Source organism: Phalacrocorax carbo, chromosome 7 (genome assembly GCF_963921805.1).
Source record: "Phalacrocorax carbo chromosome 7, bPhaCar2.1, whole genome shotgun sequence".
NCBI lineage: Eukaryota > Metazoa > Chordata > Aves > Suliformes > Phalacrocoracidae > Phalacrocorax > Phalacrocorax carbo.
Window position 1 is genome coordinate 46,816,041 of NC_087519.1, and position 27,047 is coordinate 46,843,087.

Below are 27,047 nucleotides of genomic sequence, written 5' to 3' on the forward strand. Positions count from 1 at the left end.
CCACTGCTGTTTTAGAGACAGTTCCAAAATACACATAGACAACAACCAAATGGCACTGCAGGTCCATCTGACAGTACTTCAGATGCTCTGCAGCCTCCCTTGCTGTGATGGACAAACTGCAAACACACTCAATCTATTTTTTTTACATATACATGCATGCACACACACTCTTACATCCTGCATATCAGATAACATTTGCGTTACCCACCCGCATCATTTTCCAGTTGAACTGCATATTTTATTACTTCAGGCATCTATTTCCATTCACTTCATTTCCCACATACAGGGCTTTCTTAATTGAGCTGCATACTTTATGAACTGTGTTAATTGAGCTGCATAACTCCACTGCTGAGTTTTTATATTCTGTACCAAGCAGAATATTGAGCGTTGGATTTGTGCCACTGGAGTTAAAGTACTCCTCAGCCTGCAGAGTTTGTAACAGTTCTGCTTGTATTTTTCACTTCTTAGATTTCTGTATGGTTTTCCTACTGTGTGATACCCAAATGAGTTGAAATCTGTATTTGGCTTAAGCAAAAGTTTTTTTAAGGACAGCCAGGACACATTAATTAAACTGTTGACGACAGCCTGAGTAACCCTTGCATTCTGTCCCTGAGTGCAGAAGTCAAGAAAACTTACCCTAAGAGAGCAAAGGCAGCTACTCCCACGCAGAATAAAAACTGGCTGACGACAAGGGACTGTTCCAATAGGTACTCACGCTCCTGGTTTCTGGTTAAGAGCCAGAAGCCTTTAAAAGGGTCCTAGAAGCAGGAAGGAAAAGCAGTATTGATAAGTAACCATGAGGACATGGTGTTCTCAGCTTCCACAAGTTAAGAGCCCAGCAATCAGGGCATGCCTGCTGCAGAGAGACACAGTGTCTGGAGCCAAGACTGGTTCTGCACAGCACCCAGCTGTTTCTCATCCTAATTAAGTCCATAGGCTAACAGTAATTATTAATATTAAACACCTACCCTCCAAAGCTACTAATGAAACCAGATAATCTGTACCATAGATGCACATTTAAAATTAATACAGGAATTTACGCTAACTTGCAAGAAAAAGAAGCAGTACGCACTGATACAATGTGTTCATGCCTTTCTTGCGCACAGGTTCTCCTTTTGGCTATGGATAGATGACACAGTAAGAGCCAGTATTTAAAAAACAGTAAAACATCTGTTCAGATGCTTAATAAGCTTACCATCATTAACAGTATACCTCAGAGATGAGCACAATGCTTTGAAAGACAAAGAAGAAGAGTACTTCCACCAGAAACTCTAATTTCAATAACAGCATCAGGGCTAAGTAGTGGCAATTATTTGAAGACTTAAGGAAACCAGTCAGGAAAAAAAAAAACCACCCAAAAAACCCCACAACCACAAATACACACACACACAAAAAAAAATCCAAAACAAAAAAAGAGAGGCAGCACTTCATGGGACAAGTTATGTAAATGAATTAATATCGGCACTAATATGGCTATGTAAATGCCTTTCCAGGAAAAAGTTCCCTTTGCTAGATTTGTAGAAGAAAGCTTCTATATAAATAAATGGGCATGAAACCATAGAAACGTAGGATTGGAAAGTGCTCAAGAGATTATCTAACCTACCTCCTCATGCTGAGGCAAGAGTTGTCAGGTCTAAGCACACCTGATATTTGTTCTGATCTTGTTTCCATAAGCAAAACTTTTCAACACTTCATAATTAGGAATTTACCCAGTTGCCAAAGATTTCTTCCTACTCCATTAGAAACAGAGGACAACAGATCACTGTTTTGTTATGGTGTTTGACTTTATGATTCTTTGCTCTCTTAAACATCTCCTTCTGGAGCAAACATCTCCTTCAGCATTCTGGTTGAGTATCCTCTGTACTCTCTTTTCTGAAATTTTCCCAGCCCATTTCCACAGGGCACTTGTGCCATCACGGGGCAGCAGGCATCTGCTGACTACAGCAGCGTACCAACTGGTACCAGGTGTACCAACAGGGTACCAGGGTGCTCGAGCTGTCCATCCTCCTGCCAAGCGAGGCGGCATGCAGCCGAAGCCTCCCTGCCCCGGCTCCTGGCCACAAAAGCATCTTGACTTTTGTGACATGGTCAGAACAACCAGTTTGGTTCATTACCCTGAGCCAGCTGCAGTGATCAAGCATAAGGCTGCCAAAAGGTACCCTCCAGGCAGCACATTTTATCAGCCCCCTGTCCTGCTTCTTGGCCATCCTCACTTCCTCTGCCTTGTGCATGCCTCTCCGTACACAAAACTAGTATTACCATTACCTAGGTAAACTCAGTTTTATATAGTATTACAGATAGAGTTGTCTAGATATAGCCGGCCTTGCAAGAGTCCCCTCCCCAGAAGGTCCCCGTATTCCCCCTAAATTATCCGTGAGGTTTGATTGTTTCCCTAATGGCCCCTCTTATCCAGCCGTGTAACCCAGCCCTCCCCCATACCTGTAACTTCTGTTGGCTTTTGTTAGCGTCTCATACCATTATCTGTCACATCTGGCATTTTCACACATGTGCTTTTCCACACCCTGTTCACTTGGCTTAACTTCAGGCCAGAGCCCGAGCAAAATTTGCCTCACAAAATTTTCATGACCTCAGTTTCTTTGTGGTTTGGGTTGTTGGGTTGGGGTTTTTTGTTGTTAGTTGGGTTTGTTTATGGGGTTGGGGTTTTTTTTTTGGGGTGGTACTGCTGTATTTGTTGTCTTTTGCCTTAAGCATTCCACCTAGCCCGAGAACCTCCTACTCCACAGACGTGGCACACCGCCAACAGCAGGGGCTCCAGAGTGAAACTGACTCCCTGAATTCTCAAAACATCTTGCAGAGAAATCATTCTTCTCTCATAAACTAAAAATTTAAACCAATAGTTTCTGCAACATAAGTTAACATCTGATCCTCTGTGTCCAAAATGTGGTTCTCAGATTTTCCCCAGCAGGTCTGAATTTATCAAATAGTGAAGTGTATACATTGTATTAAAGTCAAGTAATAGAAAATTCAGTTCACCTTTCAAGTCCAACTCAGCAGTAAACTGATTCCATTTTGCTGTCAATTATGTTAGGAAGAAAAAGGAGAAAATAGAAAAAAAAATCAGATTAACACATTCTGAGATAAATGGTATTTCAGATAAGTTTAATCTTACTTTTGAAAGGTGCAAACTCATCACATATATCTACATGGAGAACTCTGCAGAACACCTGGAAGACTCAACACCAAAACAGTAACGTCATCATCTAACTGTGTTAGGGTCTTCTTTTTTTTCTGCAGCAGGACTCAAGGGACAAGACAAGAAATTAGGCTGGGGCCTGAAATTCCCATATCCAGTCTAACAGTCTTTAACCACAAAGGTAATTTTCTCCTAATCCTCAAGTCTTCCTCATCAGACTGTACATGATCCTCTCTCTTCTTGGAAGCACAAGAATTAAAGAAAGAAAAGACCTGGAAAAAGATTGAAACCCATACAAACTACAGGTAGATACCATGAACTTAGGAGACATTGTTAAGAGATACCAGATCTTAAGTCAACAGATTCTTGAACTTAACTTTAACTATAAACAGTCTGAGTAAACAGACTGAGTAACAGTCTCAGTCTTTTTAATTATTCATTGCCCCATTTCACAGAGTCAGAGAATCACAGCCTGGTTGAGATTGGAAGGCACCTCCAGTGACCATCTAGTCCAACCCCCTGCTCGCAGCAGGGTGAGCCAGAGCAGGTTGGTCAGGCTCGCTTCCAGCTGGACTTTGAACACCTCCAAGAATGGAGAGTACACAGCCCCTCCGGCCAACCTGTTCCAGCATTAGACTTGCCCGAGTAAAACAGTTTTTCCTTACATTTAACTGGAATTGCCTGTATTTCTATTTGTGTGCACTGTCCTCTGTCCTGTCACTGGATACTGCTGAGAGGAGTCTTGCTTCACTCCTCCCCATCAGGTATTTATATACATTGACAAGATCTCCCTGAGCCTCCTCTTCTCCATACTAAGCAGTCTCAGCTCTCTCAGGCTCTCCCTCTGTATGCTCAGATGCTCCCACCCCCTAATCACCTTTGCAGGACTCACTTCAGGATGTCCTGGTGTGCTGTTGTCTGCCTCTGCTGCAAGGGCACATTGCTGGCTCATGAGCCAACAAAAGACCTCTGTATCCATAAACTTCTGTACATGCTGGTTCAGCTTTCCACACATTGTTTTCAAATGTTTTCATTCACTACTTTTGAGTATCAGGCTTTAGAACAATATAAGCAGGCACTATAGAGAAAAGTCATGGCTGTCACAACTGGGCTCAACCTCATTACAACAAGACATAAGTGCGATACTGGTATTGTAATATATAGTGACTTAAAAAGAGAAAAAGGATTGATATTCCAGAGTTAAAACTGATCAAACAGAACTGTCAGCCTTACCTGGAAGTTTTCCGATGCTTAAATAAATCTTCTCCAATCCCATGTTCTCATTTACTCTTGCAAAGGAACTCTTTCCTACTGGTTACCATAATAATGTTCTGACAATAGAGAGGGTGATAATAGAGAGGTAAAAAAAGCACAGCATTTTCTTGTCTAAATAATATCCAACATCAGTTCCATTTATCACATCTCATTGACAGAAAAAAACCTGTGAAGCCTTCCTGAATGTCTTCAAATCTCTGATGAATTTCATCAGCATTATTTCACCTGAAAAATTATAAAATCTACTTCAAATTTGCAGTCCAATGGTACCTTCACCTCCCCTACATTATGCTCCCAGAAAACAGTTAATGTCATGCATATATACAGACCATGGACTTTTTTTATTTTAATGGCAAGGCAACAAAGAAATTCACTTAATGACAAGTTCTTGGACTAATGTATTATTAATTCTGTTATGTGACAGTAGAACAAAATTGTATCCATAAATATATAATGTTGTACACCACTTTTTAATGTAGCTTACATTTATGAAATAATTGGCTGTCTTTCACCACATTATCCTCTCTTTAGTCACTTTTTTTTTTTAAAGCAGATGTCATAAAATGCAGTTTGTGACACAGAAGATGTGTTCATTCCAGGAACAGAGACAGTAACTGGCCTGGATAAACCCATACATTTCAACCTCTGTTTTTGAAAATGTTTTCTAGTCTCTGGAAGGATTTTGGAGGTATATTTACAGTGTTTTTCCACACATAAATTGCTACTTTACTCCTTTTTCCTCGTGATTAATGTTATATATTTTTAAATATATTAACTCACTTGAGGTCAACAAATCATATCTAATTGTCAGTGTACTTACACTCATCTATTTAGTGATATGGGGTTTTGACTTAAATAAAAATACTCAAAACTCCTTACTCTGTGTCCTAAAGCAAGGTAAGCCACGAGCAGAGAGACATCTCAGCACAGGCAGTGCCCTCGCCAGCAGGGTTCAGCCTCTCAGGCTCTGAACGCAGCCAGCAGAGCTGGGTGCAGGGAACACCAGCCACTAACGGTCCCAGGAGAGTCAAGCAGAGACCCAAGTCCCAGATACACGCAGGGAGACCAGCCAGGAGCAAAAGGAGACAAGGACAGACACAGGACTGGTGACAAGGCTATAACATAGGTCCAAAGCCCATACAGGGAACAGGGCTGGATGCAAGCTATAATGTGCTTGCACAAAGGGTCCATCCAGGAGCCCAGGTGCTAACAGCTTCAGTCTGAGGCCTACCCAGGACCGAGGGACTCACCTTGAGCTGAACTGGGACCCCTGGGCAGGTGTGGGTGGAGGCCCCAGGTGAGGCTGGGCAGGGCCATCAAGGCCTATCAGAGCCCTCAGAGCACAAACACTTTCCAGGTTCCGTTACCAGTTTGCTCAAGTTGTGTTGGTCTTCATAAATTGCTATGAGAAGCACTTGCAGATAATTTATACTCTCCAGTCACCTGTACAGTCTCTCCAGTTACTGCCTTTTCATGCTTCAGGTTCACAACCCATTCTGGGTTAGGTACCATGTGGGTTACTTATACCGAGAGGGCTTTTCTTTAGGCAGTGGGGAGGTGTAGGAAATGAGTCCTCTGCAGTCTTGCTGCCAGTACAGCCCCTCCTGCAGCGCGGGTGGCTCCTTCCATCCTGCTCCCCTCTTCTCTGGTGCTGCACCAGACATAAGACCTGATTCTGTCTGCACAGGTGAGGAGACTCCAGCTAGCAGGCTCTGTAACAACAGGCACCGCCTCAGCATCTCAGCCAAAACATTGTACGGCACGTAACAAACCCCATTCCTTCCACAAGTCTGTATGCTACTAAAAATTTTACAAATATGCATGCTTTTGCCCATCAACAACAGATGAGTCTCATGGACATAAACAGGGAATTTCACAGTGCCAGACAAATGCTGCTCAGCTGCCAAAACCAACAATGAATCATTGCTTGAGCAGCAATTAAACTAGAACAATGCAGATACCAGAGCTTTCCTTTAATCATTCTCCCAGCCCTGTGTTAATTAGCTAGGCTGCAGTAACTAGAGAACTGATGAGCCTATATGAGAATAAAATGTAAAATTATATTAAAAATTCAGTAAATTATACAACACCCTTTCCTATCAAAATATTTTAAAATATTCATGTCCAAAAGTATGTATGCTACAAAGATCCCAGGATTGTTCTCTATACTTCTTTGTATCATGGATCACTAACTGTCATTACATATCAAATTAAACGGCGGCATTTAAGAGCTGCCAAGGCTCAGCAAGCTGGCACTACCGCCACAGTGGAAAGGTCACCATGGTGTTTAGTCACCATGTTTCAGGCATCCAGAGCAGAGGCTGGGTTTGCAAAGGGCACATTGGCTTCACCCCTGTGGTAACTGAATGGCCAGGGGCCTCTTCATGCAAAACCTTGCTTCGCCATTTCTCCCGATGGCTGCTCTGCTATGTACACTATACAGGCCTGAAAGCCACATTTTTGTATAAAAGAGGGGCAGCACTGCTGACATAACTGCCTAGGTCTTCAAAAATAACAGTTGTTTGCATCTTGTTAGCATATGCACCACTTCCAGCAGGAGCAGGGCAGTGACGGTGCCCCTGTGCTCGGCACTGGTGAGGCCCCACCTCGAATGCTGGGTTCAGGTTTGGGCCCCTCGGGACAAGAAGGACATTGAGGTCCTGGAGCGTGTCCAGAGAAGGGCAATGGAGCTGGGGAAGGGTCTGGAGAACAAGTGTGATGAGGAGCAGCTGAGGGAACTGGGGTGGTTTAGCCTGGAGAAGAGGAGGCTGAGGGGAGCCCTTCTCGCTCTCTGCAGCTACCTGAAAGGAGGCTGTAGTGAGGTGGGTGTTGGTCTCTTCTCCCAAGTCACTAGTGATAGGATGAGAGGAAATGGCCTCAAGCTGCATCAGGGGAGGTTTAGATTGGATATTAGGAAATATCACTTCATTGAAAGAGTGGTCAGGCACTGGAACAGGCTGCCCAGAGAGGTGGTGGAGTCACCGTCCCTGGGGGTGTTCAAAACATGTGTAGACGTGGCATTTAAGAACATGGTTTAGAAAACACAGGGGTGTTGGGTTGGTGGTTGGACTTGATGATCTTAGAGGTCTTTTCCAACCTTAATGATTCTATTATTCAGGTGCCTTCCTCTGCACAGGGCTGAGCCTTCCACCTGAAAGGCACAAGAAGGATAACCAAGATTTCTCACAGCAGCATGCCTGGGGATATTTGCTCCTTGCAACTCGAAGCGCCGCTGCCTCTTCAGCCTCAGACTCCTCCATGGAAATTCATCCTGGGGGCGACCTCGGCCTCAGCCTCGAGGCTGCCGCTCCCACTCGCCGGCGGGAGGCAGATGCGCAGCGCGGCCTGGGCTGAGGCGGGGGGGCCCGGCCGTGAGCGCGGCTCCGCCGCCCGCCCGCCCACAGAGGGCGCCCCGGCCCCGCCGCTGCGGCGGCTGATGGCGGTGCCGGGCGCGGCGCGGGCCTGCCGAGGGAAGGGGAGGAAGAGGAGGGGTGGAGCGGCCCGGCCCTCTCTCCCTCCCTCTCGTCTCCCCGCCGCGCTGCGGGGAGGGGGGCGGCTGCGGGCGCGGCCGGCTCCCGGAGGCTGCGGGGGTTCCCCCGACGCCCTCCGGCGGGTGGTGGCCGCCGTGCGGCAGGGCTCTTCGGTGCGGCGAAACCGCCCTCCGGTGGCGGCGGCGGCGCGGGGCGAGGTGTGCGGCGTGCGGCGCCGCGCGGGCCCGCCGGATCCCCGGAGCAGCAGCAGCAGCTCTCGCCAGGTCGGTGCCTGCCCCGCTCCGGCGCGTGTGTTCGCCTCCGCAGCCAGGCCCCAGCTGGTGCCGCGGCCCTCGACAGCCCGCTCGCTGCCGAGCACGCTTTGCCGCCTGCGTGGAACCAGAGAGCCGCTGCCCTCTCCTAAAGCCAGCCTTGATTATTACTCCTTTAACGTTGCCTCCCCCGTTCCCGTTTCTGTGGCGGGCAGGTGCTGTCACCGTCCGGGGTGCGGAGGCCAGGCCCGGCGGGGTTCGCAGGCTGCCGTGAGGCTGCAGCCGCCCCTTGGGCCCGCCTCCCGGCAGGGATGGCGCTCGCCGGGGCCGGGGCGCCTGCCGGGCTCGTCCCGGGAAAGGCCCTTCCTTAGGGGTGGGTTTTTTTAAAATAAGCTAAGCTGGAAGTGTTCTGTCAGAACCGGGCTTGGTTTCCAGGTAAAATTTAATCGTGCTTTATCATCAGCTCTGAATTCAGAGCCTGCACTCGCAGTCGGGCTTGTGCTTAGAGAGTAGCTGGAGACAAAGTATGATGACCAGGTTAATATTAGGAGGTGTTTCAGAAACCCTGAATTACTCCTTAGCTCAGCTCCACTTCTTTTTTTTTTTTCTTTTTTTTTTCTTTTCCCGAGGAGTAATTAAATTATAAATACTGTACAACTGAGCATCCTTTTGTATTTCCAGCTGTTACTAGCTGCTATTTGGAGAACTTGCAAATCTGCCAAACACACACGCCTGACATCTTTACACATTACTAGCGGTGGCTGGTTACTTGATGTCCGGGAACATGCAGCAGCCAGAACACCTGGGTGTTCATGGCAGCTTGGCAACTGGAGAGGCAGAGAATCTGTGGCAAGTCACCCAAGTTCCAGCAAAGGCTTGCTTTTCCTCATCTGCGCTGTGAAGCAATTCTTAATGAAGTGGATTTCACTTTTAAACCATTAACTATTTCTGTTTGCACATTTTCACTCCAGAATAAGGGATTAAAATAAGAAAAAGGGTGTCCAAAGAGGAGTCTCAAGCTACTGATTCCTTGTTACTAAATATCTTAACCAGAACGGTTTTATTTCTGGCTAAGAGAATACTAAACCCTTTTAGAAAGGTATGATATCAAGGCTTCAAGGTAACTGTTTTGTGAAAATAATACATTTACTGTAGTTTTCCAAATGGTAACAACTAGTATTTGGGTAGTAATCTAAGAAAGAATATGAGGTTACAGGTGAGGAATTGTTAAAGGAACATAAATCACTGTTTAATATTATTTTCTTTTCTCATCATTGACAGCTTAAATACTGTAGGAAGAAAAGAAATGTCATAGCAATCATCTTATCCTGTTTTCAAGTGGAAAGCATTTAATGCAACAGTGGAAAAGTAAAAGCTTTATTTTAAATGCTGAGGAAAAAGTTCAATGCAAGACTGTATATATCTGGGGAGGAAACCATCTGGACTGGTCAAGCTCAAACACGATTATTCTTTTGAGCAGAAAACATAGTTACAGTTCAGTGTCAGAAGGCGTAGATTATTTGGTGAAAGGTATATCCTAATGTGGCACACCCAGCCCAGGTGTGAAAATCACCGAAGATCAAACAGTGACACCATTGCCTTTCACCTTCCCAGCAACGGCAGGAGGAGTTCAGGTTTTGTGGCCGATATGTTCAGTTGACAGCATCTGGTTGTGCTAGCCGCTGGTGGAATTGTTGGGTTTGGTGATAGGGCTCAGAGCATTTTGCTGAGGATCTAAGAGAAATAGCAGTTATTGTAAGATTAAAACTACAGTCACAAGGACTGGCAGCAGGGACATTATTCTGCTGCATAGATGGTAAGTAATAACAACCCATGAATACACACATGCTGTAAATGTGCTAAGTGTGTTGTGTGGCAGGAGGCCAGAGCTCAAGTCTTCAGTCATCTGGGAAGTGTAAGTGGCCTGTCTAATTCCTACCACTTTTTAAACTGTTTGGTTTTCTGTAATAGCTGCAGGGTTTTGGAGCAGGGTATAGCATAAGATCAGGTGGTTGAGTCTGAATTGCCTTGTTTAGACTTGCTACCACATAGTCCTTGATCTTACAAGAGAACTTTTGCATGCGTGAGTCCAACTGCAGTTATGATATTCAGACATGGTTTTAAATACCATGTTAAACCTAATTTTTCAGGCATGGTTTTAAAATACCATGTACAATCTTTTTTCTTTTTTTTTTTTTAATCTGACATATTTTGCTTATCTTGAAATGGGCATTTTCAGGATGAAGCTTAATAAATTGTATAAGTTTTTTGTTTACAATGTTTATGAGTGGGTGAAAGTTCATGCCTAAAACCTGCCCCCGAAGCAGTATGTGTGCTTTGATGTTTTCCCTTTTTTAGTGGGTGGTAAAACCCCGCTCAGCCACAGAGTACCAGAACAGGAAAGCTTACTTGAAACATTACTCACAACTTCTTTTAACTTCAAAAATTATTCTCAAAGATGGCTACAAAGTCTAATAACTTCACCAGTATAAGCTGAATAAGATGACTATATCTAATAGGTTAAGGTGAACTCTCAGTGCGTGAATACATGATCATTGTTTATCGTTTAATTGGTTTAGGTCCCATGACAACAGTTCTCTTGAGAGGCAGCCAGTTTCTGCAGAAAACTTGTTCCAGCATTTAACGCCACAGATACCTGAAGCCTCATGAGAAGAAAAAACAAGTTTCTTGACAACTAGAAAAGTGAGTCCTAGCTTTACAGTGAATGATGCTCTATGAAAACAAACTTTGTGAGACTTTTATCGAGATCTGAAAGTAGTTTGAAGCATAACGAGGGTGGCTCCAACCTGTTACATTGCAGAAAGGGTATATTGTCAGCCCTCCTAAGCCCTGTCCCCATGTGTGTGGAGTGAATAACACCAAAAATCCCAGTCACGAACATCAGGCCTTTGGTGACTGTTGTCTGTGAGATGCTGCATAACTTTATTCACTTCTAGAGGGATGCACTTACACCTCAGTATTACCTCTTCCTGTCTCTTGAATTTGCTGTGCATCCGAGATCTTCCAAAAGGTCTTAGAATTTTTCACCGTCTGTCTTATTACTGGTTCTACATCTGGCTTTATATACTAAGCAGGTGAACCTACTAGCATAGTCCTTATTTTGTTGGGTTTTTCTTTTTTAAACAGTGCATTTGCTCTGGCTTTTTTCCTTCATAGCGAGTTGATTTTAGACTCTCTTGTATGAAGAATTATTAAACTTCTGAGGACTTAAATTATCATCCAGAATGAGTAGGATATCAGCTGGTTTTTGTCAGCAGGAAGCTTCAAGGAATAGTAATAGACAGTTCTGCATTTCTGTTAAAATTTTCTTCAATTTTGTAATTGTTAGCCTTCTAAGTAAATATTAAAATTTCAAATAGGATGTGTATTTCAGCAGGAACAAAAAAATCCAGATTTATTATAATTGGATCAAGAAGATATTTTTAAAGGTTAAACCTAACTCTCCCTTCCTTCAAAATTTAAGCCGTATTGTACTATGATGTTTCATTTTGGGGGCAGGAGTACCCTACGTTTGTCTTCTGCAAGTTTCTTATGCTTTCTGTCTTTCCTCTGGAGAATTAAATAATGCAAACGGTTTGACACTATGTTGAATCACTAGTTAGTGGGATGGGCTAGCTAGATTCAAGTAGAGCTGAGACCTCATCTGGAATCTGAGTCAAGTGACCTCTTTTTCATAACATTACCCAGAAATCAGTTGTATAGAAAATGACATTGTATTTATGTTTGTGAGTGTGAGTAGAGTGTTCAGAATCTGGGCTAGCACCATTAAAGAAAGTACTGTTACTTTATTGGCATAATGTTGAACCTGAAAATCAGAGTTTTGGTCTTAAGTGCAGATAAATTGCTTGGTTTACCCTGTAGCTGATTGCTGGCACCCAGTGTAACTGGCAGTCTCAGTTTAACGCAACCTCAGACTAAAATGCGGTAGTGATATAAATCTGGAATGTTGCGTGTTTGTCAAGAGCTAGTAAATGCGATGGACTGCAACTTATTTTTCTTTCCTGGAAGTCTAACTTCTCTTCTGTAAGCAATAAATACAAGCAGGCATTGTACAGTTAATGCCTTATTCACACTGGCTATGTTTATTTCTTTGAATTTGGCAGGTTCGTTTATGAGATTGGAAATAACCGTGATATCAAGCATCCGTCTGGATGCAGAGGTCTTTTCACAGAGGATATTCAGCATTGGTAAACGGATTTGCAGATTTGCATGGAGTAAAAATGGAGGCAGAAATAAACTTCTGAAATTGAATCTCGGTCCAAGAATGATGGCTTCTCAGCTGTATACACGTGCCTTCAATATCTCCCCAATAGAGAACAGGAGATTGTGCATAAATGGAACACCATGGATTTGGCATCTCCTAGAAGAATGTGTCGAGAATGCGTGGGAGTATTGGAGCGTTGTCATAGGACTGATTTCCATTGTCTGTTTTCTGTTTGCTGCACTACCGTAAGTTTAAAGTCTTAAGCAGTCCTTAGATTCAAACATAAGTAATCTTGCCTGAAGCCTTGTTCAAAAGCTGCCTTTTTTTTTTTTTTTTATCTTGGATAGGTTTCTCTATCTGCATAATACAGATATAATATGCCAGAGAAGCATGTTGTTCATGTTTGCAACAATATTTGGTGGTTGACAAATGCGCTTGATGTACTGTTCCGTTGTACTGACTTGACACTAATCTCTGCCACTTAGAGCAAATGAGAATAAATCACCTCTCTTATCTTCCCCACCCTGAGATGTGCGTGCACACGCAGGCACACTTGCAGCAGAAGCTGGCTCAGGGTTTATTTAAACCACATGCCATGCCACCAGTACTGTTGTGCTGGCTCCTGCCAATGAAATTTGGCCTGAGAAAAGGTTAGAAACAGCACATGAGTTAGCACTTCAGTAGTGCTAAATCAGTCGCTGTTTGGTCCCTGGCACTCGGTTCAAATTTCAAATATGTAGGTAGGAGATGATAAAGAAAAAGTAGAAATGCTCCCAGCAGGTGAAAACGCCTGAAACAAAATGGGATTGACTCCAAAGTCTGTCCCCATAAGGGGGATATAATTTACTGAACTAGTAAAAGGGCTATGGAAATCAAGCAAAATAAAACCACTCGTAGTAAGCTGTTGAGCTTCAAAAATATTAGTTGAAAGGGTGCTTTACATTAAAACTGTCATGTTAGTGAGCATGGAATTCATCAAGATATGTCTAATGGACTCACATTTGGGATTGCTTCATAGTCCCCATTGTGAATCTGAGGCACAGCTCGCCAATTTAGAGGCATAAGCGTAGTTGTCAGCTCTTTCAGAAGCTTTGTTCGTTCTTAGACCTTGTGTTAAACAACAGTGTTTTTTCGTATTGCAGTATTTTAAAGGCTGTTATTTACAGCAGATGAATATAAAATGCTTATGGCATAGTTCTGGTGTCCAGAAAATGGTGTTTCAGTACAGGCTACAAAAAAGGAGCACATGCAAGCAGTAATGAGGTTGTGATTTGAGTCTTTTGTTATGTTAGAGTAAGGCATGGTGAGCTATAGTGATAGAGTTCTTCTTCAAAAGGTAAGTGGAGTATTGCTGTGATAGGTCTCTTGTGGCTGGAGTTTTAATCTTTCTTTATTCAGATTTTGAAAAATGTACTTCTGAGCTTATTAAACATTTTTTGCTTATGCTATTTTACAATTACTTCTGGAATTTGTGCCAGTCAAATTTACGTTGCCTGTCAGAATGGAAGAGTGGATCAAGCGCTGTCTTTGGGCTTTCTGCTGTGTTGGATAGCTGGAGATGTTACAAATTTCGTAGGCTGCTATTTAACAAATCAACTGCCAATTCAGGTAATTGCCAATATTCCTACTTTTTGATTTATCCTTTTCAAACTGTCTCTTTAAACTCTAAGATAACTTAATATCGCACGGTGTAGTACATATGGGAAAGAAAATAGTTTTGTATTCTGTTCACTGATCTAATCATCTATAAAATCAACCATAATTTCCACAATATTTCCACTGATAGTGTTATAGGAACCATTCCACACTTGCAGTTAACATTCAGAGAGACTTACTGGGTTTTACTCAGTGATGAATGAAGTGGGGAGTTTTCATCTGAGCTTCAGCTTCGAAGTAAGCTTGCAGAGCAAATAGGGCTGGAAGGAAGTTGTGTTCTTTAGCTTGTAATAGATTGAGCTGTTTTGGGGCAGCTGCTCTTTAAACTTCATCATGGTGTTTTGGGGGTGGGTTTTTTTTGTTTTGTTTTTTTAAGAAAACTTTATTTACAGTGAAATACTAGTTAAAAGCTGTTAATGTCTGACTGATTTGAAAATATATTTCCTTCATTAAGGGGTGGGTTTCTATGAAAGGAACAGACATTTTCAGTGATACGTTAATTGTGTCCAAAACTTTATCTGCAGTTTTTATTTTTAACTCTTAATTAAAAGAGAAAGAGGTAAGTGTCAGCCACCTGCAGAAGTTTTCACAAGCTGGAGATGGACCCAAGGGTGGACAGAGTTGTCTTCTCTTTTACAACTTAACAAGTGGCCCTAACTGTTCCCTCTCCCCATTATGAAAAAGGGACAAGAGAATGTCAGTTTTGTCTTACTGAGGGAAGAGGCACCGAGTAAGATTAGTAGCTTCCACAGTGCTGGGAAACTAGGTGGAACAGGCTGAAGCTTCAGGGCGGGAAGGATTTATCAGTTTGCCCAGGTAGGAATCTGTGCTATGCATCCTGGAAAATGACCAGCCATTGAAATTGTGTCAGCAAGTCCCTGTTGCATAAGGTTTACACTGTATTAATCTGCAGCAGTGTAACTTGTTTTGTGCTGGAAACGCTTGCTTTTCTTTTTTTTGGCAATGCCTTGCTATTTGTCATTCGCATTATGATTACAAAGTAAAATTTCCATGCAGTGAAGGTATTTTGAACTATTTGTATATTGAACAAGGAAATGTATCTTCTCTTTCAGATTGTCACTGCCATTTTTTATGTTAACATGGATATAATTATGATTTCACAATTTGTCTACTATAAGCTCAAGAATCAGAAGATGACGAAATGTAAGTTTTCTCAACAATTTACATGTTCTCCATAATGTAGCACACTCTTTACTATGATATTTTCTACAGTATTTAAATACATTTTTTCAGAGGGATCAAAAAAATAGAGTGCACAAATTCTGGTTGAAGTTTAGGCCTATTGCTTCCAGTTTTCTCAGGCTCTTGTGAAAATCCTGTCCTTTCTCTTCTCTGTCTTTCTTTTTTCTTACCCACATAGTAACTGTAAATATTTTCAATGTAGTACTTTCAGTTCATATAGACATAAAAAAAGGCAGTAATTTTGTGGAATCTAGTTCTGTATTTTAACTTACTCCATGGTCTTACTCTCTACTTACAGCTATCTAAATATCTGTGTAAGCTGAAAGCAAGCATTATTTGTGTGGTTCAGTTAGTTCCCTCCATGTTGAATGAAACTGGACTTTATTTGCTTATAGCATAAAATATCTTGGCATCTTCATGTGTTCTGTTTCAATACATACAGTTAAAAACATATTCAAGGGGAATGAAATTACTTGATTTGTGCTTCATAAAATCCTGGCAGCAGTTGCACTATTCAGCCTACCAATGGGCTACTGTTTTGACTGAAATGGAAGACAGAAAGCTCTGTTCACATTGTATCAACTCAAAAACATTAACTCATCAATCTAGAAAAAAAATAGCATCAAAGAAAATCCATGGTGCAGCAGAGGTAACAAAAAGCTGAAGTAAAACAGATGCATGCCCAGCAGACTAAATGGGGATAAAGCAGACCAATTCAATATGGAACTGATAATAAACCTGGAGATAGGTCAGTGCTGAAGATATTTCCTTCCTGTTGCCTACTCTTGAAAACAAACACAGGCTTTTGTACATTTTCACTGCCAGTGCCTGTTTCAGCTCAATGGTTTGCATAGCTGGAGAGGGAGGAATGGTACTGTGGTTAAAGCTGTGCAAGAGGGCTTTTCAGTACCCAGCTCCGGAGCAGTTACCCTAGACAAGTTGGTTAATTTTGCATCTCAAAAAGCAGCCTGTGGAAACAGCACTGTGTGTTATTTAGACTACAGGTCTTTAGGACAGGCTTACTAATGTGGTAGAGCCATTTGTTCCACCAGTAACAGTGACTGCAGGGCTTTACCAGGTACAGAAAGATTCAGAAGATAGTGTAGCTCTAGAGTTCTGCAGGATTGTCCGACACATTAAAGTTGTCTTGTAGGTGTCTGTGGAGACTGGCTAGATGGAGTCTGTGTCTTTGAGCTGTATTGAGATTCACATATTCAGTATCTAGCCAACCATGGATGTAAAGGCTGATTCAGCAGAGCACTTAGATCATGTATTTACCTTAAAGATATTTTTGTTAATTTATATTTCAAGTATCCTTACTTTTGAAGTTTTTAATCAAGATGTGCTGAAAGAAGCGGTCCCATTCTGTTCTACTTAGTGGTTTTCTGTTTATCAGCTGTTATTTAATAGTAAACTATTAGGAGTTATTACGAGAGATAAGCTGAGTATGAAATTTTTTCTCAGTAGCAATGCCTTTTTAAGGAGTTCCCCTCCTGTTCCTGCGCTGCTACCCTCAGTTGCTGCACAAAGACACAGCACAGCTACGACAGTGAGCAGAGCCTAGAAGAAAGAGGTGGACTTACGTTGCCACGAAGAAAGATATACATGAAATTGTACCTTTAAATTTATGTATTTATATTGCAAACAAAAAGTAAACTTATATCAGCAGCGGATGTTATTTTTCAGCTAATTTGTTTGTATCTCATTCTAGGCAGCAAAAGCCTGAAGAATTTCTGTATTACCTGGATCATGGTGTGTATAGCACTGTGTGTTATTTTACCCTGTCAACTGTTACTAAGAAACCAAGACCAAAGTACAGTTATCAAAAGGAGTAATGTAAGTTCTTACCTGCTTCCATTCAAAAAAAAATCCCACCCAAAAGTGCCTTGAAAAGATTGTGTACTCTGAACTTTAAAGAAATTTGGGTGATGTTTTTGACAATGGTTTAGAAATCATAAATGTGGCTCTAGGTAGATGTTCTAACTATGGACCATACATCCCAAACTAAAGAAGTTATAAAATTGCTTCTTTTTTCACAATTTTCGGTTTCCGTATTTGGGGCTTATTCTGTCCCTTGGGTCATTAGGGCGTGCTGCTCTGCTAAATACCACGTATACGTGTTGTGTTTCTGCTTGTATTAAATACTGTAGACATCCATGTAGAGACTTCACACTCACAAGTGAAATCAATAAAAGCGGAAAATTACAATTGTACCTGCTGCTGCTGTCATTTCAGCAGGGAAGTTCACAGGCTGTTCTAGCAATTTTATGGCCTTCATAGTAATGCCAGTAAAATAATTGTAATCCAGCAACATCGCCCAGCAGGGAAGCAGCTTATTTTCAAAACACAGCTAGACTGAGAAAACTAACAACTCTTAAACTGTGAAAAATGAGTATTTTGCTTTCTCTGGACAGGATGATTCATTTTGTTAGTGGCTCTAGCTACAGTTCTTAGTTTTGGTTTGAATTATTGTGCCCAGGCTTTTTTAGCAGGAGGACTGGATTGATACTGCTGTTCTGTCCTAAAGCCGGGCACTAGTTTTGATCTCGGTCATGGCAATGACGCAGCAGTGTGCATTGTTGTGAGATAAAGATTAAACCCTTTCTAGCACTCTTTGGTCATTTGAAGAGCAGCACTGAACTGCTTTGAAAGGAGTTCTGTCCAGAAAATCAGCCAGTGGACTCTCAGTTTAATCCTCTGAAATGCCTGAAAACAGTCTTGCCAAAATATATGTACCTTTCTTTTTCAGAGCTCTCTTGATATGATTGAAATGTCAGGCTTCATTTGTGGCTATATATCCTGTGTGTTTTACTTGGGAAGTAGATTTCCTCAGCTGTATAAAAATGTAAGTAGGTTTTTGGCTAAGTACACTTGTGTATTTTACAAAATACTCTCTGCTGCGTTAGATGCTGGATTCTCCCTAACAGTGAGCCCTCTTGAACTTGAAAGCCTGCTTTGCTTTTGTGACTGGCTAAAATGATGAAGAAAAAAAAAGGTTTTCTCACCTTCAGAGGAGGATGTTGAGAATTTTAGGAAAATTATGGTCTTCGATTTACTGGAAGAGGATTGACTGGCTGGGGAAGAGGAATCCTTCACATCTGCATTTGTTTGATATAAGCAGAAACATACTTTCTGTGATTGGTGTAATGAGCAAGTGATATCTCCCCTTTTCTTTGTACAAACTATTCTACCTTAAGTAACCAACCATGGGATCAAAAGTTAGAGGAAAATTAGTTTAGAATTTTAGCCCTTTTTCACAAAGATGCCATGACTGACACTTTTTTCCCTCACAGCTTCTTCACTATCAGTATATGGGGGGGGACACGACACACAAACCCAAACCAACAAAAAAAAAAAAAAACACAACAAAAGATCTGAAGGTTTTACAGGTGTTTTACTTGATTATGGAGATGATTAGTTCATTTCCAAGCTTATTCATATTCCCCTTCTACCTTTTCCTTCACAGCTGGTATACCACAATATTTTCAAAAAGGTCTGCTAAACAGACTGATAAAGCAGCAGGTTTCTTAAGAGATAAATATCATTTGGAAGCAGATTGTCCTTGCTGCTTTGCACTTACATAAAAATTACATAACTGGACCTGCTTTTAAGAACTATAATAATAATTTCTGTAGTTTTCAGCAATATGTGCTGAAAGTACGAAGTTCAGAGGATTCAGAGCCCAGGAAGAGATAGACAAGAATGACTAAAGGTCTTTGGATGTGTTATACTACAAAATGCCAAAATTATCTGTAGCTGGCTGCTGTGATACGTGTTTTAATGTTTCTTTGTATTTAGTTCCGAAGAAGATCAACAGAAGGCACCTCTTACCTGCTGTTTGCATTAGCCATGATGGGAAACTGTACATACGGACTCAGTCTTGTTTTAAAGATGCCTGATACTGAATCATTCCGAGCCCTCTACTTTTTACACCATCTTCCATGGCTTATTGGGAGCTTTGGAGTTTTGTTTCTAGACATTTTTGTATCCTTTTCCTGGTATAGTGAGAGTTTCTCAGTATAGGTGTGTTAATAAGTAGATAAGAAATTAAGTGGATGTTTTTTAAAAGCAAAATTTTTTGATTGGGTCTAACCTGATCATAAATATTAATTTCTTTGAACAATAATTTCTATGCTTGTTATTCTTGTCAAGAAATATTATTATAAAAAGTTTATAGAAAATATCTGTATTAAAGCTACATTGCATAGGTTAATTTATGTCTTGTAGCCAATATGTAGTATACTAAAAGTTGAGGGAAGGAGTTTTGCACATTGTGGCTGTTTTCCTTATGTTTGCTTGTCTGATACATGTAAAAAACCCCAAACAAAACAAACCCCAAACCTGCTTGTTTTTAAACGCAAATATACAATTATAGCTCTGAGAATTTGGTTAAATTGTAAATGTTATTGCAAGATTGCATTAACGTCAGAGACAAACAATGAGGTTTTGGCAAACTTCGTTTCAGAAAATAGCACTTAACAAAGAAATGCTGCAGCTACCCTTAACTGTATAATTCGGGGCAAAATCAGATGTATTGAGACACTGAGTGCCTCTCAAAACCAGCAGCTATGACCGTTGACTCATGCTAAGGACCGTGCAGTTACGTAGATTAATATGCTAGTTTCTTGAAAGTCCTGAGCAAAACTAAATGCTATATATATATTCTTATATTCAGGGGTCATACATAAGATGCCCACAGTATATTAGTTATTGTTAGTCATGCTCATTCTAGATTAAGCATTAGCATTCTGTGATCAAGAAATCGAAAGCAAAATGTTTAGACTAATGTTGTACTTTTGCCTAGTGAATGGTAATGTGGTGGTCCTTGGTCTTACTGTTTGCTATAGGTTTATAGTCACCTGTCTTGTTACTATAGCTTGTATTTCACTTAGAAAATCTCTTCTTTATACTATTTTGATTCTTCCTAAAGTAAGAATTTTAGTTTTGTGTCTGAAAACATCTTGGTACTTAGGTCCATGAATTCAACCTATAAAACAGGATAAAATGAGGAGTGATTTCAGGACCATGCTGAAGCATATTGTGTTAATCCGTTCCATATTAAAAGGACGTTCTTTACCAGATTTACCTGGAACCGTTCCAGAAGTTATGATTCCCAGGCATCAGTCTTGTCTTTCTGATTAAAGTAATTTCATAAGCCACTCCAATTAGACTAGCGATGGGACAGCAAACCCTGGCCTTTGGATGGACCGTTAAATTATAATGTCATTCAGAAAAGCCATCTGTGCTTTTTGCATCTCCAGCCATGGCGATTTAAGTGGGAAGTTTAGTTAAACATTCTGCCTTGTGGGAACATAATACTTCACTACAGTGGTGAGACTAAACTGTGGTTCGTGGCCCATTTTGAAATCAACTGTACTTTTATCTTTTATGAGACAATGTAGTTTCTTTTGCATGAGCAGACTGTAGGGATTCAGGGTTCCTAGCCCATGTGGCTGGTTTGAGCGCTCAGGCCTTTTGTTCTATGAACGAAGCAGTGACTCTTTCTTCCAGCCCCGCAGCTGGAAACATAAACCAGCCAATATTTATTTACCAAAAAAAACCCTAGAACTTGATCTTGATGACCCTTACAGTACATTATATGCATATTTGCAGATGCCTTTCTGTGATGTACTCTGAAAAGGAACTTGGCCACAAACCACCCCCTTCTCTGACCCTGCCCCAGGATTGCAGTGCCAGTGTGCACATGACATTCATTTCTGGGTTCTGTCTTGATTGGAGTCTGAATCCAATCTTGCTAATAGTCCTCCAGTTCAATTTGTATTGAAAACAGATGCTTCCAAATCAGGTTGAGGAGCTTATAGGAATCTAGTCAAGTATGTAGTGTTAGTTGAAAATGTATGAAGTATTTGTAATCAAGAGCGAACAAAAGCAGACCTCCTGCTTTGAGAAGCCCTGAAGGTATGGAAGTCAAAGCTTTTAAAGACAGCTTCATTACTGTCTCTTGCCAAGCAAGAAAATCAAAACCCTAACAAACTGGTATGTCATGTTGGACCAGTAAATGAAGCACAGGATCACCTGGGTTTTAGAAAACAGAGGAATTAAACCAAAAAGTCATAATTTCTAAGAGGGAGGTGTTTCATAATTGCTCATTTGTGTAAAAGACAGTCTCTGTTTTGAGGAGTGGTTGCAGAAATTGCCTAATCCTAGAAGACCTTATTCCTGATAGTGTCTAGAGTTTCATTAGGTGGAAAGTAAACTCTCATTTCTCAAGGTCCAAGCAAGGATTAAGAGTTCACTTACTCTGTGTCTGCTGCAGTATTCTTTTGCTTCCATCTGACACGGCTGGCATTGACTATTTTTAGAAACAAATGGACTCCAGATCATTGCTGGAACAGCAGCTCCAGCGTTACTTAGTGCAGGATTACACTGGAGTTCTTTCAGCTCAGCTTAACAGGGTAACATGGTCATCCTGTTCCCTTGGTGTCCAAAGTTAAAGTTACTTGGTTTCACAATAAGCCAGTTATTTTCAATAAAAGAAGCATCCAATTGTTTGTAAAGTATGAATTTTCATTTTAAGAGGAATTTCATATTTCACATTTGAATTAGAAATTGGACGCTATTTTCTTCTGCAGGAAATGTTTCCTTCCAGCTACTGCTTTGCAGTGGAAGGTGGTTGGAGCTTCTCAAGAAACCACAAAGCCCAGGGCTTAAACGGGCCTGATAGGGCGCTTCGTCCGTCAGAGACACTTAGTCCAGGTTTGCATATCATAAAGTTCCATGGTGGACCTTATTAGAGCTTTATTTTATGTGCATGATTACTTCATGTTTCACTTGTACATGAGGATGCAATGCTACATATTTTAAATTACTAAATCAGTTGAGCAGTTCTGCCTGTAGACTTAGCAGCAGCCATCACTAAGTTTCCAAGAGGCTGAATCTAGTGCAAGTTTTTCCAGAAAACTTTGTCCTTTTTCTGTAAGTCTTCTACCCTCTTTCACCCTGCTTCCTTCCTCCCCTGCTCCCACCAAAACCAAACAACTCTGCTTTGTGTTTAGTTCAGACAAAGCCCTTTACCAAGATTTTTGGCTTTTTTTTTTTTTTTACTTGACATCACCCTATTGTCAGAGAACTGTGTTCAAATCCTCCACATGTACTTCTTTTCATTAAGTGTAGCCAGGTTGTTACTAGATAGCCAAAGTATATTCAACAAGAGCCAAGCTGTTGTACACAGACTCTTGCGCCTTTTGTGATTTTCAGGGCAACCACTTGGAATCCATTATATACTTCTACAAAACATCGCACTTTGCAATTTAATTACACTGGGCAAAGAATGTAAGTCTGACCTGACAATTCAGCCAGGAGAGTTTCCCAGGCAAACATACAACTTCTTCTCTGTGCTCCTGTGACTACCTGCTTTTGTCTCAAAGCTGTTTCATTTTTTGGATTGTCATTAAATTGTTTAATGACACACGAGTTCAGTGGCTGTCATAAACTTTACCCTGAGAAGTCACTTTAGTTGTCTCCTCCACTTTGGGCTGTCTGCACGCTTAGGTCTTAAAGTTTCCCCCAGAAAGTCAGACTTGAGCAGAAAGTTAGTTTCTATATTAAGTAGTCTTGGCAGTTTAGCATTTATTTAAAAAATATGAGCAGCTGAGTACATATGCTACAAAAACATATTCTGGAAATACCGTTTGATAAGCTCTGCATTTGTGTTTATAACTTATCCCTCCTTAAAAGCTTTGTTGCTGTTGCCAACGTGGTGGCTAAGAGCGATAATGCATAGTGCTACAGCCCAGGCTTGTCCCAAGCCCACAGTATGATTTCAGCAACTTTGATTCCCAGTTCACTGCTTCTTTTTCCACCAGTGCAACTATTAAGACCTGGGGAGGTGCTCAGCTGCAAGTACAGTAGGCCCTATAAAAAAGAAAGAAAAAAACAGCAGGAAATTTAAGTGGTAGCTATATATGCTATAAAACTCATTTGCTAAGCTCTAAGAAGAAAGCATTCCCCACATAATGCTATAGAAAGACTAAAAAAAGGAGTGCTGACCTGCTGTCTCTGAAGGAAATCCTGTCTAGTCTTTAGTTGGGGGGCCTCAGAGGTGGGATGCTGGAAAGCTTTGGGAAGGTGGGATAATTCTTGGGGCTCTGCCTAGGATGTAGAGAGTTTCCTCCTCATTCATCCAGGCCTCTCAGAAAGCTTTTTTTTTTTTCCCCTCCTTGTTTTTATAAATAATTCATACATTAGCCTCAAACTTCTCACAACCATTGTCTAACAGCCAAGTTTTTTTAACTGATCTAAAATGTTCCTGCTAGAATTCTTTATGTCAGGTTTCCTCCCAGAGAAACTTTCATATTTAAACAGGATTTTACATGTAACAGTAGTGGTGATCCAGGCTCTATGAAAGCTGAACTTACATGAGTGTACACTGGAATTTGTAGAAGGTACCTGGGTATACAGATGGCCACTTGATTCTACACCACATAACCTTTAAACATGCTGTCGTGCAGATCCTTACATTGGAGGCTCCCTAACTGACTTGACCTACTGCACCTGCTTCCACCCATCTAATGTCCTTCTCAAAACTTTCTTCACCGAAGTTGGAGAGCGAGTAATGCTGGGTTTAGCACAGTCTGCTGCTGAAATCACTCCCTCTTTTACAAAAAGAAAACAAAAGTGCCCAAAGTGAGCGAAAAAAGTAGGAGCCATAGAGCCTGCTGTACAGAGAGTATTGCCACTTTGCTGGCTGCTGGTGGCTTGCCTCGGTGAAGGCAGGCTTCTGGTACCTGCTGCTTTGCATTCCACATCATTTCCGTATCGATTTACTGTGACTAGAAGTCTTTATTCTGTAGATGGTATGCATATTTCCTAGAACAGAAGAGAATACCTAAGGGAAGGGCATAGCTGGATGGGCTTGCATGATATCTTTATATCGTAAAATTATATCTCCATCAGAAAACAGTGTTTTGTATGAAGTTCAGTATTCAAGTATAAAATTCCTTAACTACCTAGCAAAAATACTGAAGAGTAAGACATCTCTCCTGTCTGTTCTAAATTCATACCCCCATAATTTTTTTTTTAATTTAAAGGTTATGTATGGTCACTGCCAATAATTTTGTTGGAGATCTGGAACCATCAGGAAAAAGTATGAGTACATAATGTTAATTCTTTATAGATTAGCACTATTTCCAATGGTCTAAAATAGAAATAATTATGTCTCATTGCACAATCGTGTGTTGAAAACAGCGTTGAAAATTGAGTCATAGCATTGTCTGTGTGTCAGTGCTTGCCTAGAATTTTGCATGACATGAGAATTTTGTTTTCTGATCAGGCCGTGCTGATCTATTGCCAAGAAGAGTTCTTAATGACTTCCCCTCCTTACCAGCATCCACCCTCAGCCTGCAGTATTTAGACCACCGAGGCTGGAGTAGTGCAGGGCCGTATCTTTGATTCCACATTTTTCCTAAATGAACCTTGTTCCTATTCTGCTTCTAAGTACTTCCACGCTTAAGACCCTTGCAAGCATGAAGATGAGGTAGTGAAAGATATTTTCATGTGTGTTTGAGCCATGTAACCAAGGGGAACTGAAGCTTTGAGTTAAAACTTTTCTGTATGTTCCCTTTTCTAGTGTTGCAAGTAAAATATGGTTAAACTTTTTGCCATGAAGTACTGAAAATGAGCGTTAAGTAGGATTTGGAAGAGGTTATATGCTAATGTAGAAAATTCCACAGATGGGATTAAATAAATGGATAATACTTACGCTACAGTACATGAATTAGATACAGCAAGTTTTAAGCTTTCCTCTGCGGACTGTGGTATTCAGAGTCTGTGCCAGAACTAAATGGATGGCTGCTCTTATTCTATGCAGCTTATTTTGGTTTTAATTGAAAGCAAGTACTGCAAATGCTACCTCTCTATCCTAGTTAATTATTTCCTTACCCCAAAATAACAGGTGACTGTGCAATTCATCCTGTATCATCCGCACAAGGAAAGACAATCTGGTTTAGTAGCACTGGAAGTGGAACCATTGCTGGTGAGCGAGGAAGCTGCCTAGTGTCGGGCTGGATTCGGCTCCCGTTTTCATTGGATTTTGCTCCTGGTTGGCTTTGACAAACAGTTAAGATGGCAGTTGCTTAGGGACCAGATTTATTACTTATTTGTTATTATTTATTTTGTCATTAATTTGTCATTACTTGCTTGCAAATGACAGGCTGATAATAAAATATTTAATATTTGCGGGGTTGTTTCAGGATCAATACAAATTTTTTGTTCCCTGACTTTTTCCCATTTTTGCTGCTTCTCCCCAAAGCGTGAAATGGAGCCACAGCAATAGCTGCTGTAGAAGTATTTTATTTGGCATCGTGATACAGCGCGTATCATGGCATGACTATTTTTAGATGAACATGTACAGCTAGGTAACAGTAGCGTGGCTGGTTTCAAAACACTGGATGAGATTACTGACGTGCCTTGAACCCAGCCTGGAGTTACAGGCTGCTCAGTCCAGTTGCACTGTGTGCGAGATCTGGCCTTTTTTATTCATGTTCGATTTTTGTATGCGTCAGAAATAAAAACATCCTGTAATAAGTAACCTCAGTGCAGAGGATCCGTTGTTGGTGCAACAGCAGAATCCTGGTGGAAGCTGGTGGGAGCCTCACGTACAGCTCATTGCAGAGCACCGCCGGGCGTTTCATTTTTAAGAGTTAAAGCATTCGTATGTGAATGCCTGTGTGTTCCAAGGCATGTCATTACTGTATGTCATCATATACCCCATATAATGTTTTTGTACAACGTGCTTTTTTCTTTGCAAGCTTCTGGTTTAGATAAGTACAAAAAGAAAAAAAAATTAGTACTTAAGGAGTCTGTACCTTGCAGTGGCAGAGTTTTTGCAGTACTGTGCTGTCTGAAGAAAACTTTTAATAAAATCTCAAAGAGTAAACTTGTTAATATTTCATTGAATATATGTATAATGATTTACTCTTCAATAAATAAGTTTGTGAACAGAAGGGCTGGGTTTTTATAAAGGTCAGTATGAGCATTTTACACATTTGTGGGCTTATCGTGAGGCTCATTCCCTGTGATTTCAGGTGATGGTTAAAGGGACATGATTTAAATTTTGTTTTTAAATAATAAAAATGAATACATTTCTTTTTAAATAATGAAAGAAACTGATGAGTGCAATGGATCATATCTAAACTGCTGCCAAAAGCGCACATGAAAAATGAAGCATTTTTCTCACTGAACTTTTGTAGAACTTCACGTACCACCGATAAAAGCGCGTGAAACTGGGTTGGGGTGCTGTTGGAGGGGTGGGGGCACTCTTGTCCCTGCTGCTGTATGTGCAAATCCAATTTCGACTTGTGGTGCAGCAATAACTTACATGAGTAACTGAATTCGGTGGCTTTGCTAGAAATGAACTGGGTCCCGTCAAGCGATGACTGGCTGTGACGTGGTGGATTAGGCGTCAGTGGCACAATGTGCCGTGGGAGCATGAACGCATTCCGGGGGCTCTGTGGGTCCGGATCGCTTACGGTCCTGCTGCAACCCGAAAATACTGCTCGGTAATCCCCGTGTCAGCGGTGCTGGTTTAGGCAGCGCCGCAGTAGCTGAGTAAAAGGGATTTGCTAAGTCGTATTGTGAAAAGCCGAGTACTTGTGAAACGTTCTACGGCTCTGCGAGACGCTGAGGGTTTATGCGAGATCTGCCCCGATGAAGTCGGTCACTTTATTAGTGTCAGTATGTACTTAGAGCGAACATGTTTTCCCTGATTTCTGAAGCGAGCAGAGGGTATTAGAAGTTAACCTTTTGGGTACATAAATTAAAATGCAATTTGT

General features: G+C 41.2%; 1 protein-coding gene across 2 annotated transcripts; it reads left to right on the forward strand.

The window, feature by feature from the left end:
* Positions 1 to 7,849: 7,849 nt before the first annotated feature.
* Positions 7,850 to 26,219, forward strand: LOC104050139 (lysosomal amino acid transporter 1 homolog). Of its 2 annotated transcripts, XR_010373900.1 has the most exons (10): positions 7,850 to 8,183; positions 10,751 to 10,874; positions 12,296 to 12,641; positions 13,875 to 14,004; positions 15,126 to 15,216; positions 16,967 to 17,091; positions 18,005 to 18,100; positions 19,054 to 19,239; positions 24,229 to 24,361; positions 25,169 to 25,258. XR_010373900.1 is itself a non-coding variant. In XM_064457877.1 (9 exons), the coding sequence occupies exons 3-9, from the start codon at positions 12,304 to 12,306 to the stop codon at positions 25,268 to 25,270; spliced, it is 1,068 nt and encodes a 355-aa protein (XP_064313947.1). In that variant the 5' UTR covers positions 7,851 to 8,183; positions 10,751 to 10,874; positions 12,296 to 12,303; the 3' UTR covers positions 25,271 to 26,219. The 2 variants fall into 2 exon arrangements, 1 of the variants encoding a protein (XP_064313947.1); XM_064457877.1 differs by lacking the exon at positions 24,229 to 24,361 and having other exon boundaries at positions 7,851 to 8,183; positions 25,169 to 26,219.
* The last annotated feature ends 828 nt before the right edge of the window (positions 26,220 to 27,047 follow it).

Coding starts and splice junctions, on each gene's coding strand:
- LOC104050139 (XM_064457877.1), top strand. CDS start 12,304: ATGAGATTGGAAATAACCGTGATATCAAGCATCCGTCTGGATGCAGAG. Junction 17,092..18,004: donor CAGTTATCAAAAGGAGTAAT/GTAAGTTCTTAC, acceptor TTTCTTTTTCAG/AGCTCTCTTGATATGATTGA. Junction 18,101..19,053: donor TTCCTCAGCTGTATAAAAAT/GTAAGTAGGTTT, acceptor CTTTGTATTTAG/TTCCGAAGAAGATCAACAGA.